The 14,797-nt window shown below is 53.2% G+C and overlaps 6 protein-coding genes across 6 annotated transcripts; 4 read left to right on the top strand and 2 right to left on the bottom strand.

Moving 5' to 3' along the window:
- Nucleotides 1-71: 71 nt before the first annotated feature.
- Nucleotides 72-3,612, top strand: hir1 (putative histone transcription regulator Hir1; the record flags this gene model as incomplete). The annotated part of the gene is made up of 5 exons (XM_058451268.1): nucleotides 72-108; nucleotides 232-306; nucleotides 418-636; nucleotides 703-3,465; nucleotides 3,521-3,612. The coding sequence occupies 5 exons, from the start codon at nucleotides 72-74 to the stop codon at nucleotides 3,610-3,612; spliced, it is 3,186 nt and encodes a 1,061-aa protein (XP_058310730.1).
- Nucleotides 3,613-4,325: 713 nt separating this feature from the next.
- Nucleotides 4,326-5,920, top strand: N7498_004205 (YchF/Obg family ATPase; the record flags this gene model as incomplete). Its single annotated transcript, XM_058451267.1, has 3 exons — nucleotides 4,326-4,400; nucleotides 4,585-5,142; nucleotides 5,369-5,920. The coding sequence occupies 3 exons, from the start codon at nucleotides 4,326-4,328 to the stop codon at nucleotides 5,918-5,920; spliced, it is 1,185 nt and encodes a 394-aa protein (XP_058310729.1).
- A 259-nt stretch (nucleotides 5,921-6,179) lies between these two features.
- Nucleotides 6,180-6,922, top strand: N7498_004204 (translation machinery-associated protein 20; the record flags this gene model as incomplete). Its single annotated transcript, XM_058451266.1, has 3 exons — nucleotides 6,180-6,217; nucleotides 6,290-6,430; nucleotides 6,532-6,922. The coding sequence occupies exons 1-3, from the start codon at nucleotides 6,204-6,206 to the stop codon at nucleotides 6,920-6,922; spliced, it is 546 nt and encodes a 181-aa protein (XP_058310728.1). The 5' UTR covers nucleotides 6,180-6,203.
- Nucleotides 6,923-7,273: 351 nt separating this feature from the next.
- Nucleotides 7,274-10,727, bottom strand: N7498_004203 (RIC1 family protein; the record flags this gene model as incomplete). The annotated part of the gene is made up of 5 exons (XM_058451265.1): nucleotides 7,274-8,059; nucleotides 8,108-8,583; nucleotides 8,637-8,904; nucleotides 8,954-10,348; nucleotides 10,419-10,727. The coding sequence occupies 5 exons, from the start codon at nucleotides 10,725-10,727 to the stop codon at nucleotides 7,274-7,276; spliced, it is 3,234 nt and encodes a 1,077-aa protein (XP_058310727.1).
- A 257-nt stretch (nucleotides 10,728-10,984) lies between these two features.
- N7498_004202 (uncharacterized protein) lies at nucleotides 10,985-12,140 on the top strand (the record flags this gene model as incomplete). Its single annotated transcript, XM_058451264.1, has 3 exons — nucleotides 10,985-10,987; nucleotides 11,045-12,033; nucleotides 12,089-12,140. 3 exons carry the CDS (start codon nucleotides 10,985-10,987, stop codon nucleotides 12,138-12,140), a joined length of 1,044 nt encoding a protein of 347 aa, XP_058310726.1.
- A 985-nt stretch (nucleotides 12,141-13,125) lies between these two features.
- On the bottom strand, nucleotides 13,126-14,708 carry tim44 (protein translocase subunit TIM44; the record flags this gene model as incomplete). Its single annotated transcript, XM_058451263.1, has 2 exons — nucleotides 13,126-13,801; nucleotides 13,855-14,708. The coding sequence occupies 2 exons, from the start codon at nucleotides 14,706-14,708 to the stop codon at nucleotides 13,126-13,128; spliced, it is 1,530 nt and encodes a 509-aa protein (XP_058310725.1).
- Between the last annotated feature and the right edge of the window lie 89 nt (nucleotides 14,709-14,797).

The following is a 14,797-nucleotide window of genomic DNA, read 5'->3' as shown; positions in this document are numbered from 1 at the left end:
TCCCAATCAACCAAATCATTACTATCTGTGTGTAGGATTAAAGAGGGAGCGCACTCTGCGCGCGCTGCGCAATGCATATCATCAAGCCGGTCTGGCTCACGCACGGAGGTACGCTCTTTGCGACGGCCCCTTTCTCCATTGCTGCGAGCGTCAGATGAGGTGTCTGTCTTTGCAGTTCTGGCATAGCACATACCATCGAGAACTAGGCTAACATTTTTTTGGTTTGGACAGGCGAACGGAAAGACTTTGAGGTTTATAGTTGCGATGTGTCGCCCGATGGAAAGAGACTGGTGACTGCCGCTGGAGGTGAGCTTCCTGGATACCCGCATGGATACCGAGGGCGAGAGTAGAGCTTGGGCAGCAGCAAAAATGCCTTGAAGGATTGCCACTGACATGTTCGCTCTTTCTGCGCGCTAGACGGATACGTTCGGATCTGGTCTACAGAGGCCATTTACAACACCGGCAATCCCGAGTTCGCCGATAAGCCGAAACAGCTTGCGTCGATGAGCAACCACTCCGGCACAATTCACACTGTTCGCTTTTCGCCAAATGGAAAATACCTTGCCTCGGGAGCGGATGATAAGATTGTTTGCGTTTACACACTTGATGCCAACCCGCCAACACACTCAACATTCGGTAGGTCCTGCAACCGCTGGAAACAAAGCAACGGCAGACACTAATGATTCTGGGAATTCTATGCAGGCTCGGACGAGGCACCTCCTGTCGAGAACTGGCGCACTATCCGGCGATTGATCGGCCACGACAACGATGTTCAGGATCTAGGGTGGTCGCACGACTCGTCGATTCTGGTTTCCGTCGGCCTTGACTCGAAGGTGGTTGTATGGTCTGGACATACATTCGAAAAACTGAAGACGATAGCGGTGCACCAGAGTCATGTCAAGGGCATCACTTTCGACCCAGCAAACAAGTACTTTGCTACCGCCAGCGATGATCGCACTGTTCGCATCTTCCGATTCACATCACCGGCCCCGAACTCCTCTTCCCACGATCAAATGAACAACTTCATCTTGGAACAGACCATCTCCGCTCCATTCGCAAACTCTCCGCTTACTGCATACTTCCGCCGCTGTTCGTGGTCTCCTGATGGAATGCACATTGCAGCTGCAAATGCGGTTAATGGTCCTGTGAGCTCGGTTGCGATTATCAACCGTGGATCTTGGGACGGTGATATCAATCTCATCGGCCATGAAGCTCCTGTCGAGGTCTGCTCGTTTTCTCCTCGACTATATTCGAGGGAACCGATCAAAAAGAATCCGCCTGATAACCACGCAGTGCACCACATCACTGTAATTGCATGTGCGGGTGCAGACAAATCTCTTAGCGTTTGGATTACGAGCAATGCTCGCCCGATCGTGGTCGCACAGGAGATGGCCGCTAAGTCGATGTCAGACCTGGCCTGGAGTCCGGATGGCAAGTGTCTATTTGCTACTGCTCTGGATGGCACCATCGTCGCGGCCCGATTCGAGGAAGGCGAGCTGGGTTATGCCGTGGAAATGGAAGAAAACGAAAAGTCTCTGACCAAATTTGGAACGAACCGTAAGGGCGCCGGCATCACGGAAACCACGGACGGGTTGCTATTAGAAGAGAAGAGCAAAGCTGGCGAAATCAAGGGAGTTGAGGGCCGTATGGGTGCACTGATGGGTGACGGCCATGCGGCTGCGGAACCTGCTGTGAATGGATCAGCGCCGCAGCCATCGAACGGCACAACTCCCGCTCAAGTACCATCTCCGGCTGCAGACAACAACAAGACTCAGACGAACGGCACCGGGTCAACACCGAATGTTTCTGTATCTGAGAAGGACAAACCGGATCCGTACCAAGCTAAGCTGGAGAGACTCAAGCAGCGCCCGACATACACAAAAGAGGGCAAGAAGCGCATTGCACCTCTGCTTGTCTCTGGAGCTGGAGCTGGCGAATCTTCCCTCCCTCAAGCTCGCTTGATGGCTTCAGTCAGCAGTCAAGTGAAAGCTGATGCACCCACATCTCTTGTTGACCTCTCGAAGCCCTTTGATGGCTTGCCTAAAGGTGGTCTGACTGCTCTTCTTCTCGGCAACAAGCGCAAACTGGCCCAACTCGAAGGTGATGAAGACGGGCAGGTTGAGAAGCGCGTGGCTGTAGCGAGCCAGAATGGTGCGACGCCGATTATGGCCAACACTCCTGATGGACTCCTCCCTGCACAAGTGCAGCCCGGTGCCACCGGCCAACAGCAAACCCCAGAGTTCATTCGTCCTGCCGTCATCAACCCCTGCATGTCGGTCAGTCAGCTCCGTCTGGCCGTTCCCAAAATCCGCACCCTCATCCTACGCGCGATTGATTCGAGTGGGAAGCCTACGGAACCGCCAGCCCCGGGAGGGGGAGACTCAAGTACCAAGTCACGAGTGGATGTGGTTTTCGAGGCTCGCAATCCTTCGATAGCCAGCTTGACTGGCCGGGCTGTGGATCGGGAGCCAGTACGCCTTACGCTGTTCCGTGGAGAGCAGCCATTGTGGCAAGACTTCCTGCCTCGGTCTGTTCTCCTGGTGACAGGCAATCAGAGCATGTGGGCCGCTGCCTGCGAGGACGGCTCAGTCTACCTCTGGACCCCAGCAGGCCGCCGACTAGTAAGCGCGTTGGTCCTAGAAGCGCAGCCCGTAATCTTGGAGTGCAATGGCCCGTGGATCTTGTGCATCTCCTCCGTGGGCATGTGCTACGTATGGAACGTGAAGCATCTCTCTTCCCCTCACCCACCCGTCTCCCTCCAGCCCGTCCTTGACGCTGCAATCCACACACTTGGCGCAAATCCCACCGCTGCGCCCGCCGTGACAGATGCGCGCATCAACTCCGAAGGCCGTGTAGTAGTCTCCCTGACCAACGGTGAAGGCTACTCCTACTCGCCATCCATGTACACATGGCAGCGCATCTCAGAAGCCTGGTGGGCCGTCGGCAGCCAGTACTGGAACTCCACAGACGCCCCTGTTAATAACCTACAGGCAAGAGATGCCCAGCAAGATACCAGAGATGCGAAGGCAGCCGTGTCTGCCGGTATCATCCCCTTCCTCGAGCGCAACACCACCAACGAGACTCTTCTGCGTGGCCGTGCATACTTCTTGCAGCGACTCGTTAAGGTCCTACTATCTCGTGAAGGCTACGAAACCTTCGAGTCGAGTGTTTCCATCGCCCATCTTGAGAACCGCCTGGCTGCTGCATTGTCTCTAGGCTCCAAGGAAGAGTTCCGCCTCTACCTGAACATGTACGCTAAGCGAATCGGCGCGGAGGGATTGAAAATGAAGGTCGAGGAACTACTAAAGGGTTTAATCGGCGGCCTGTTCGAAGATGAAGAAGGCTCTGAAGCCGTAACGAATCTCCAAGCCAACGAGCGCGAAGGCCGAAACTGGCGTGAGAGCTCAGAAGATCTATGTGGCTGGCCACGGGAGACCTTACTAAAGGAGGTGATACTGGCTCTCGGTACGTTCTTGTGTCTCCCATTACTTTATTACTTAACATCGCTGACGATTTCCAGGCAAATACCGCGAGCTTCAGCGTGTGACTGTTCCGTATGCCAAGCTTCTTGACATGGTCGACCGCGTGGATGGTGATGCGATGGACTTATGATGATATTAGCTCTCGCTGATATTCCTGTGTCTTTGGGCGTTGACATGTGTGCTGTTTGGGATTGGGCTATGGGAGGTTTGCATTGGTTTTTCCTTCATTGTAGAGGCAATTATGGCCTTTCTTTTATTTATGTCTGTATTTGTATCATATGCTAGGCGAATGCCCGTTACGCAAAAAGCATTCTATATCATTGTTTACTCGGGTGTGGTAAATTGTAGAACTACAACCGAAAAGCCGTCCCACATCTATACGTTGTCACTAGATCGAAAGCGGCTGTAGAAGTGTCTTTCTAAATGAGAGATGTTTGAACCCTTAAAGAAAAGGCTACAAGTCTACTGAAGTAATAAACAACACTGTTGAAAACAATTGACGTCAAGGGCAGGGCTCAGCCAGCACGTGAGCGGTGACCGAAGTCGGGCAGAAAACTTCGATGACAGGTTGAACCTCGTCATCTTTGCGACCGTATCAAGCCACTCCTTGTCTTCTTTCCTTATTCTCAAGCCAATTGACCTTGCCCACTATCCTCGTGGGCACCCATCATCACGTCTCTCCCGACCACCTCCCTTTTCTTCCTTCGTATCGTCGATCGATCCGCAGCTGGTACTGCTTTCACCGCGCGCCATCCCTGCGCCCGCTTCCGCCTTTCCACCTCCCCCACCCTCCCACCTCTTTCCTGTCGCTTCTACTCCAGCCGGAAAAAGAAGTCCAATAAAATGCCTCCCAAGAAGGCTCAAGTTCAAGAGAAGGTCCTTCTGGGCCGTCCCGGAAACAACTTGAAGAGCGGTATCGTATGTGAGCAGTGTCCCCACCCTTTTTTGTGTTCTTTTTTTCGCACAGCACAGTCCACTTTTTAATTCCACACAAACTATTTAAGCCGAGCTGTCCCCCTGTTCCCTTTTCTTTTCTTTTTTCCCCCTTCAACCACAACTCTGGTTTCTCTATCATCTGAACATGGACTCACGATGATTCTAGGTTGGTCTTGCCAACGTCGGCAAATCCACTCTTTTCCAGTCCATCACCAAGTCCTCTTTGGGTAACCCGGCCAACTTCCCGTATGCCACAATTGACCCCGAAGAGGCCCGTGTCATCGTTCCCGATGAGCGGTACGACTGGCTCGTCGACCACTACAAGCCCAAGTCGCAGGTTCCCGCCAACTTGACTGTCTACGATATTGCCGGTCTGACTCGTGGTGCCTCGACTGGTGCCGGTCTGGGTAACTCGTTCTTGTCGCACATCCGCGCCGTTGATGCCATCTTCCAGGTGGTGCGCTGCTTCGATGATGCCGAGATTATCCACGTCGAGGGCGATGTCGATCCCGTACGTGATTTGACCATCATCAGCGAGGAGCTTCGCATCAAGGATATCGAGTTCGTCGAGAAGGCTCTCGACGCCCTGTCTAAGCAGACTCGCCGTGGTGGTCAGTCTCTTGAGATGAAGAAAATGAAGGAGGAGGAAGCCACTACTGGCAAGGTCCTCGAGTGGCTTAAGGAGGGCAAGAACATTCGCGACGGTGACTGGAGCCCCAAGGAGGTATGTGAAAAAATTTCCTTCCACTTTTTTCCCCCCCTACACACTCCTTTACCATGATGAATAAGCGCCATGAGCGCGAAACAAACCCAGCTCGTCGAGTGCCCTCATTTTTTAATTCTGTAGAGGGCGCATTGAGAAGAAAAACTACACTGAATTCTTTGGAGTTCTTTCGTTTTGAAAAACACTCAAACCGTTCTCAACATCATGCTGACAACGATGGTTTTAGGTCGAGGTCATCAACCCCCTGTTCCTGCTCACTGCCAAGCCCGTTGTGTACCTGGTCAACCTGAGCGAGAAGGACTACATCCGCCAGAAGAACAAGTACCTGCCTCCTCTGTTCGAGTGGATCAAGACCAACTCTCCCAACTGCCCCATCCTCCCCATCTCTGCCTGCTTCGAGGAGCGTCTTACACAGATGGGTGACGATGCTGCCGCCGAGGAGGAGTGCAAGAAGCTGGGCACCAAGTCCGGTCTGCCTAAGGTTATCACTACCATGCGTCAGGCCCTGAACCTAGCCAGCTTCTTCACTACCGGTACTGATGAGGTCCGCCAGTGGACTATCCGCAAGGGCATCAAGGCCCCTGCTGCCGCCGGTGTTATCCACACTGACTTTGAGAAGACCTTCATCCAGGCCATCGTGTATAACTTTGCTCTCCTGAAGGAGCTTGGCGATGAAGGTGCCGTCAAGGCTGCGGGTAAGGTCATGACCAAGGGCAAGGACTACGTTGTCGAGGATGGTGATATCCTCCTCATCAAGGCCGGTGCTGCCAAGGGCTAGATGCTTTGTTGAGGATACCATCTCATCAAGCCGTGCCTTCCAGCGCTCGGTTTAGATAGTTCATAAAATGAAAATATCTGTTCAAGCGTGACATGCAGGACTACCGTAGTTTCCATCATCTCTAGATAGAATGGACCATCCGTCCACTCAATTCAGGTCGTAGCAAGGCAGCTCGAAGCTCCGAAAACCGAGCTCTGCAAAATGTAGATAATATCACGTGACACTCCCCGTGCATCCCACTTCACGCACTCGGAGCACTCATTGACCTCCAATAACCAGCATCATGTTCAAGAAAGAGTAAGTGGAGCCTATAAAAGACCTCTCAGTAAGAGGAAATGTGCAAGGTGCTAATGAAGCTGCCCAAAACAGGATCCCGTCGAGCAATCGCTCCAAGGTCAAGTCCTCCGTGCAGCGCGGCCTGCGCCAGAAGCTGCTGGACACCTACCCGGGCTTCGAGCCCTACATCGAAGAGATCATGCCCAAAAAGGCATCTCTAGAGGCCGTGAAACTGTACGTTTCCCCCTATCCTTGTCTATCTTCCACACCCACTTCCCACCACCTATCTCTACACCGGATACAATACCACCAAACTAACGTAATGAGCACCGCAGCCCGGAACGTACAACCCTGTACACGATAGACTCAACACCCCTTTTCTTCCAGCCTTTCGACGGCCCGCCAATTCCACACCTCAAGCTCATCCACGCCTACCCTAACGCCCTCCCAACAATCCAAATCGACCGCGGCGCTATCCGCTTCGTGCTCTCCGGCGCTGCTCTCATGGCACCCGGCTTGACGTCTCCTGGTGGACGGCTACCGGACTCGGAGCATGCGATCGAGGCGGGCCAAGTTGTTGCTGTTAAGGCGGAGGGCAAGAATGAGGTTTGTCTTGTTGGGACGCTCAAGCAGGGCACCGAGGAGATGAAGGCTAAGGGCAAGGGGGTTGTTATGGACGAGGGTCACTTTTTGGGGGATGGGCTTTGGAGGATGATTTTGGATTAGTTGAGGGGATATACCAGTAGGGATACCCAGAAGCTTTGTTTTTATGATGACTTGAAAATGAGAAAATGATTGGAAATTTTAAGAGAGTGATGCGGAATGCTGGAGGTACGAATAGGAAAGGTTAGTCGGGCAGATAAGGAGGCCATCATGAACGTCCTGGCTTGGATGACTCTGCGAGGCTTAAAGTCATGAGGTGCATACGCAGGTATAAGATCTGTGTTCACCACCTAACTCAATTCAATATTGAAACAATCATTCGCCAGATCCAGAGTATATACAAGACAGGCCGAAATAACCACATCCTGACAATAATAATGAAAATAAAACACAAGACCATTGAGATCACCCATCTCAACTATCCGCCGAATGGGAATTCTCATCAGACACATCGCCATCGCGCCCACTCCGTTGCGAGACAGAATCCGTCGGCGAGATCGACGACCAAGAGAGCGTGCGCACAGGCAAACTCAGCCCGAGACCCTTAACACTAGCGGCCGAGCCAGTCCTAGAAGGCAACCCCGAGTTCGCCCCGTTCATAGAAGGCCGCTGACGCAATCCAACACGACCTATAGCACGCTGAAGCATTTCGCCCGACGCATCAAGCGCAATCAAGAACCTAGCTAGCTCAGCACAGAGCTCCCAATCACTCTTCTGCGAAGCGAGGCCGATGAGCCGCACGACATATTCCTCTATGCGGCCATCGTGGCCCTGTTCTTCGTCTTCAAAGGCCTGCAGAACAAGGAGGTACCCGACGGCTGTTTTGAGGGCGTCTAGGCGGAGGGCTTGTTCGAAGAGGTCTTTTGGTGGAGGGAGGTAGGTGAATAGGGTGCGCCAGAAGCGGAGCTCGGTTTTGCGGGTGCATTGTACTACGATGTCGAGGTACTCGCGTGTTGGGAGGGTTGCTTGGAGAAAGGAGATAACCGTGGGAAGGAGAGGGCCTTCGCGGGCGGTTGGGTCGGAGGATTTGTTGGCGCGGCTTTCGTTGTCGACTTCTTCGTCGAGGACGTGGTGGAGGAGGATTTCGAGGGCGTGGGCGAAGTATGAGAGATGAGAGAAGTGCCGGCAGAGGGTGAGGGCGGCCGGTGTGCCGAGGTTTGTGAGGCTGTATTGGAGGAAGTAGGGGAGGAAGAGATGTGTCTGGGATTATTAGTTATGGAAGATGAGGGGTCCAGAAGGAGGGCATACTCGAATGGCAAATTTGAGGCTGGTAAAGGTAACATCTCGTCGCTGGGTCACTTCGGATTCCACACCCAAGACGATGCCTTTGTTCAGCAGTACGGAGAGCGGATAGAAGTCCAGAGGGATGTTGAGCGGTGCCGGCACCGTTTCTTGCTGCAAAACATCCTGGACGTCATTCCATGCCAGGAGGTCCTTGCCTCGGAACATCCACAGCGAGTCTCTTAGAGATAGACTGCTCTGAGAAGGGGCTAGCGACATTTCGGCGGAAGGACTTGCTGGGAGGGATTCGTCGACTGAAGGGGAAAAGTTGAAGGATCCCTGGTCACGCATCAGGATATAGTACTCCACATCTTGCGAAATAACACGCATGTCGTATTTGAGATCACCTGCATCCGACACTGTCGGCTGCAGCAGAACGAGATTTCCATCAACGAGGAGAAGCACGGATGCGACCTTGACATCCTGAGAGGGATCGCCGTTCCCTGTTCAATAATTAGATCTGTTCAATGTCAATCAAAAGACTAGGATGACATACGCATTTGTTCCTCAGGCAAAACCCAGCTGATAGCCCTCACACGAGTCGGTGCCCGAACAATACCATTAAAGGCAATTTGTCCAACAGGCACGAGAGTAATTTGTGGCTGCGTGGAGTTGATAACGTAGTGATAGAGAATGTTGTCGTATGTATAGACCAAGAGAGAATCTTCTCCAGAGGGGCCAATGAACACCACAGGTGCTGGAAGATACTCGATAAACATGATCGAGTTGTTGTTCAATGCAGCCTCACGCGAGTAAAGACGCACCTGATAGGAAGTTAGTTTGCAAACCCGGTAGCCAGGGAAAATAATATACCTCGTACGATCCATTGCTTTCGACGGCAGCAATCAGGATATGTCCGTACCAGCACATCCCTCCTCGAACAGCAAAGGAGTTCTCGACCTTCGAATCTTCAAAGACCTTCCACCGACCACTATTCACGCTGTAATGTGCCAGTCCGCGCCGGCCTGCGATCGCAACATATCGTCCATCCTGGGATACAACACATGATCGAATTGGCCATTGCGAGTGAAGATATGCCGGGGGATACTGCGCGTGATGCCACAGCGAGTCCTTGCCAGAGATGGTCATTAGCTCGGGGAGATCATGTCCGCGGTAAAGAATAAGCTCGGTGCCCGTCTGAAGCAAGCCTCGAGCGAGGTTCGCTGCAGAGAAGCAGCCAGTAAGTGCACTGCGAGCTGTTTCCAGAATCCAGAGTCGTCGATCACTTTTTCCTGACAGAATGATATCGGACCCACCGCCGATCCAGCAGCCGCTTGAGACACCTGTCAACCAGTCTTCGCCATTTGAAGCGGCCAAGGTAGGATCAACTGTGAAGCTATTCCCGCCTGGCTTGCCAAAAACACTCCATGTTGTCCAGCCATTTTCGTAGCCAGCGAAGAGACAGTATCCGTCCGGCGAATAGTTCATGAACGTCAAGGACCCGGTAGTAGAAGGCGATGCTGGAAGCTGCAACTTCTGGGATAGCGGCACGTTGCCCATATAGTCCTTGGCAGTGTATACCAAAATCTCGCCATTTGCACAGAAGACAGTCAGCAAGGAGAACCTAGCATTCACAGCCACCTTCACGGCCTTCTCGCCATCGTCCTCGGGGTCGTGGAAGCAATGCCCATGGAACAGCTTCTTAGGTGCATCCGGTTCATGCTGCATACCATGCGCTCGTTGAACAGCATATGCTTGGCCGGTGCTCGTAAGCCAAATCAGAAGGTTCATGGCACGGTCATAAACCATATCCACCACCGCAACCTTCTTCGGTATGTCTAGAATGCGGCTCAACAGCTCCGAAGTGGTTTGTGTTCCACTAGAATCCGGAGCCCACCGAATGCACTGAATAGCTGGCGGCTTCACAGTGGCAACAACAAGCTCCTGATCCAGCGCCAGCGCCTTGACAATCCCAGACTCGATCTTGATTGCCATTCGGAATCTGATGCTAATGTCTCCGACCACATTTGACTCTTCAACGGCGGCGAAATGCGCCAGTTGCTGGCGACGTGGGTGTGTGGAGTGATCGAACCGTTGCTGGTAGACGTGTGTTCCTGGGTCCGACGCTACTGAATAAGTCAGGAGATAACCCCCGGAGGTTTGCACGACCAAAATTGTCGAGTCTGGATGCATAAGGAGCGCTGCATTCGAGCCGTACGTCTTTAATGAGTACAAGGACCGAACTATCGCAGCCACGACGGCCGTAGGCTGTGGTAACAGTTAGTACGGAAGCTCCTCAATTGCAATCCCATGCACACAGGTCTACCCATGAACATACCCTCGTTTGCCATAGTGAAATAGAAGACTCGGTAATCGTCGCAAACATATGTCCTGAGCGGGAGACACAGAGGCCATTAATCGGTTCATGCTCCCACTTGGCGGTGTCCGATTCGGACGACGGCTCGGGTTTGGGTTCATTGCTCTCGGTGTTTAGAGACTGCGCATACTCAGAACCATCGCTATTGTCTATCGAGCTTCTCCGTTCTGTTTTCGGGTTTGTATTCTCGGGATACCCATCGGAGGAGACATGGGCGATGTCCGGGCCATTGATCGCGTAGACCCGGGGGACCCCATTAGGCCAGTACATGGCTCAGCTGGCGAAACGGGGAGTTAGTATTAACAATGGAGCTCATCCAAAGTCATCTCGCTCCAATGGAAAGTCACACAGGAAGCTCGAGTCCGCGAGCTGTGAGCGCGAGGAGAACAAGCGCAGCTAAACACAGCCAACGAACGCGATAAGCGGTATCACGTGCGGCAAGCTTCCCCCCCGCATTCTCTTTTCTTTTTTCCTCCCCTGAAGCGACTCTAGTTCATCACTCATCCATATTTTCTTGAGTTGCGATCATGGTAAATACTGGTTCGGTCAAGATGGCAAGTGCATGGTACTAATAGCGCATTTCGCAGGCCCCGAACGAAAGCAACAAGCGTCTGGCTTTGGCCATCATTGACTTCCTCGGCGGCAGCCTGAAGGACGGCACCCTCACCGCCGACGATGCCGAATCGATCGAGATCGCCCAGTCGTGTATCGCCGATACCTTCAAGGTTGATCCTACTGACCAAGCTGCCATGAAGGAAGCTGTTGGTGGGCAATCTCTGGCCAACATCTACAGCGTCTACGAGAAGCTGCGCAACAAGTCTTCGCCCCAGACCGATGCTGGCGCTCAGAAATCGCAAACCGAGCAGCCCAAGCCTGGCGCGCCTACCGCCGAGTCCGATAAGTTGAAGTCCGAGGGTAATGCTCTCATGGCCAAGAAGGATTACCCCGCTGCAATTGAGAAGTACACCCAGGCTCTGGAGATCGCCCCCGCCAACCCTATCTACCTCTCCAACCGTGCTGCCGCTTATTCCGCATCCGGAAAGGCTGACAAGGCCGCCGAGGACGCCGAGGTTGCCGTCGCGGCGGATCCTAAGTACTCCAAGGCCTGGAGCCGTCTGGGTCTCGCCCGGTTCGAGCTTGGTGACTACCACGCTTCCAAAGAAGCTTACGAGAAGGGCATTGAGGCTGAGGGCAACGGTGGCAGCGATGCCATGCGTCGCGGCCTTGAGACTGCGACACGAAAGATCGAAGAGGCCGGCGGCAATAACGAGCCGCCCTCCGAGGAATTGGACAATGCTCCCGGCGCATCCCGTGGAGCCGGCGGTATGCCGGATCTGTCGTCGCTGGCTGGTTTGATGGGTGGTATGGGTGGCGGTGGCGGTGGCATGCCCGACCTGGGTTCTATGATGAACAACCCTATGTTCGCTAGCATGGCTCAGAACCTCATGAGCAACCCCGATATGCTGAACAACATTATGAGCAACCCTCGCATGCGCCAGATGGCCGAGAGCTTTGGCCAGGGTGGTGGCATGCCTGACATGTCCAGCCTGATGAGCGACCCTAGCATTGCCGAGATGTAAGTTCATTTGACAACTGCAGGGCTTCATTTAACTTTACTAACTGGCTTTCAGGGCTCGCAATATGATGGGTGGTGGTGGCGGTGCCGGACGGGGCGGCCAGTAAATGATCAAAACGACTGATGGATGACATTGGAAAAGAAGACACGATCTGATGCTACTCTACTTTCAATAGCGTTCTTTAGACATTAATCGTTTCTATGTTAGTCTTCAAGTGCTATCTCCTTTTGTACCAAATCCATATTTGGAGTTGGTCCCCGGAGGAGATGGAACCCTACCTACGTCCCATATCGGATGATAACGTAACGCGAGCCCTGTATTACAAGAGTATTCGTCGCACCATGTCGAAGGCTATGTACCTGGGTATCTTGCCTTTGCATCGGAAGGCCGTGCTGCACAGTTTGGTCCGGAGGTTTTGCTGAAGATTCTCGGCGAGCATCTTTAGTTGCAGGCTCGGAACAGACGTCACATCGCAATGGAGAATATTCTCAGTTGAAAAAGTTACAATTGCAGATATGCGAGTCACCAGTAAATTCTCCATTGCTATATATATATACACGACCTCATGCAACTCCATGGTCGATATCCCGACTCACCAGAGGCCCAACGAGCAAGAATATCACCGAAATCAAATGGCCAAAGGCCCACATGCAGATCAGACAGTGTCGACGAGGGGAGAGTGAAAATGCAAAGCACAGGACGCCGCAAAACACCTCAAGACCAAATGCCATCAGACCAGCTCAAATCCAACGCGCAGCCAGTCCGAGTCTATGGAGATGATGGGGTGTTTTCTTTTGTGCCAACCGTCAAAGGGGGCAGAAACAACAGACCCACAAAAATGGCAAGAAGACAAGATAGAAAGGAGGAAATGAACATTAATACATGAAAATAAAATAATCACCCATCAACTGTCCAAGGTCAAAAAGGTCAGTAGGACAGACATAACCGTAAACAAGCGCCAGTTCCGCCTGGCTTGATATCAAACAGTCATATTGTACAGTCGAGAGGAAGATGTGCGAGGTTTGGGAGGAAGAAGGGATATGGGTTGAAAGGAGCAAGTGCATGCTCGAAGGGCGAGACCGTGTGACCGCTTAAATGTAGTCGCGAGCAGCCTTCTGCAGCTCGATCAGTCTCCAGCCCCGGGTCTCGGGGTTGTTGACCTCCTCCGGGATGCGAGTCAAGCCGATAGCGTAGGTGACCAGCTGGACCTTGTCCTCCATACCAGCAGCGAGCTTGCCGGTCTTGGCGTTCTTGTAGACATGAACTTCCTGAGCACGGCAGGTAACGACGAAGACGGGAATGTCACCGGGGTCCAGAATGCGGGCGCTCATAACGTCAACCCCACGGATGTCGAGGATGCGGCCATCCGAAACCAGACCAGCGGTGGTGTATTGCTTGGCGAGGGCAGCGTAGACGGAGAACTGCGCATCAGAGAGCCAGAGCTTCAAAGTCTCAATGTCGCCCTTGACATAAGCGTCCAGGACTTCAGGAAGCATGTATTCACGGAGTTCGCGGAGGAACTCTTCCATCTGGAAGTTAGGATCAACCTCACGGAACTTCTTGATGACAGTGGCGGTCTCGGTCTCGGCGAAGAAGCCAGTAACTCGGTCGGAGATGCTCCGAGCGGTACTGATGAAAGGGTTCTCGGACTCTTCGTAGACTTCCCGGAAGCCGAAGAGCTTCTGCATCATAGGGTTCGAGTCCTTGAAGTTGCGCCATGACTCCTTCCAAGCGGCATCCTTGTGGAGAGTAACGTTGGTACCGGCACTGTTGGAAGGTTAGCGGGTGTTGTCTGGATAAAATTTAAAATCAAAACTTACTTGGGATCCTCAACCATCTGCTCCACCTTGCGCTTTCCAGATTTGAGTTCTGCCTGCTCGCGGAGCTGGCGCTGTCGTCGACGCTCCTCCTTCTCCATCCAGCCACCGTAGCGAGAGCTGCTACCGTCATCAATGGCATCCTTCACGCTCTTGTAAGCCTCGGTCTCACGGACGGGTCGCGTGGCTTTCTCGAGTCCTTCACCAGTAGCGCTAACACCCTTGCGAACTCCCTTCACGACAGAAGTGTTCCAAGTCCAGGCGGCACTCTTTCCAATAACTTGACCAGTGGACTTAAGAGCCGCACCAGTGCGGCTGGTGGTGGCGCTTGACGCAGCCTCGTAGGCGGCACGGGCACGCTTGATGTTCTCGTTCTCAGTGAACTGATGCGCCGAGGAAGCAAGAGCTTTAGTAGACTCATTCCATTCCTTGGACGCCTTGAATTCGGTCTGGAGAGTATCGCGGAACACTTGCCAAGGAGACTTGTCACCGTGAGGCGGCGGAGGAGCCTGGTCTTTCTTCTCCTCCTTGCCTTCCTCTTTGCCTTCCTCTTTGCCTTCCTCCTTGCCTTCCTCGCCATGTGATTCTTTCTTGGACTCGTCACCCTTTTTCTCCTCCTGCTGTTTCTGCTGTTGTTGGAAGAGAGGGGTGGCGGCGTGGAAAGATCTGGTCAAGGGAAGGACGGTGAATGGCGAAACCAGCTGGGAGACAGGAAGACGACCCTTTTGAGTCTGTGCTGAGAGCTTCAATGTCTGAGCCTGCAGGGCCGAGTATGATACCGTGCGGGATGTTTGCGAAGCTGCTCTGAGAACCGGAGCATGGGACCGGAGGGTCGCCGCTCGCGCGGCGGCAGACATTTTTGTCGAAATCATGCTCTGGGAAAGGACGAGTAGAAAAGAAAAGAGGATGTGAGAGCAGAAAGGAAAAACAAGTCCAGCCCAGCCCG

This window comes from Penicillium cinerascens (assembly GCF_028974065.1).
Source record: "Penicillium cinerascens strain IBT 15544 chromosome Unknown contig_24_segment0_segment0, whole genome shotgun sequence".
Taxonomy (NCBI): Eukaryota; Fungi; Ascomycota; class Eurotiomycetes; order Eurotiales; family Aspergillaceae; genus Penicillium; species Penicillium cinerascens.
The sequence above is the reverse complement of the archived record's forward strand: the minus strand, read 5'-3'. Positions and strand labels throughout refer to the sequence as shown.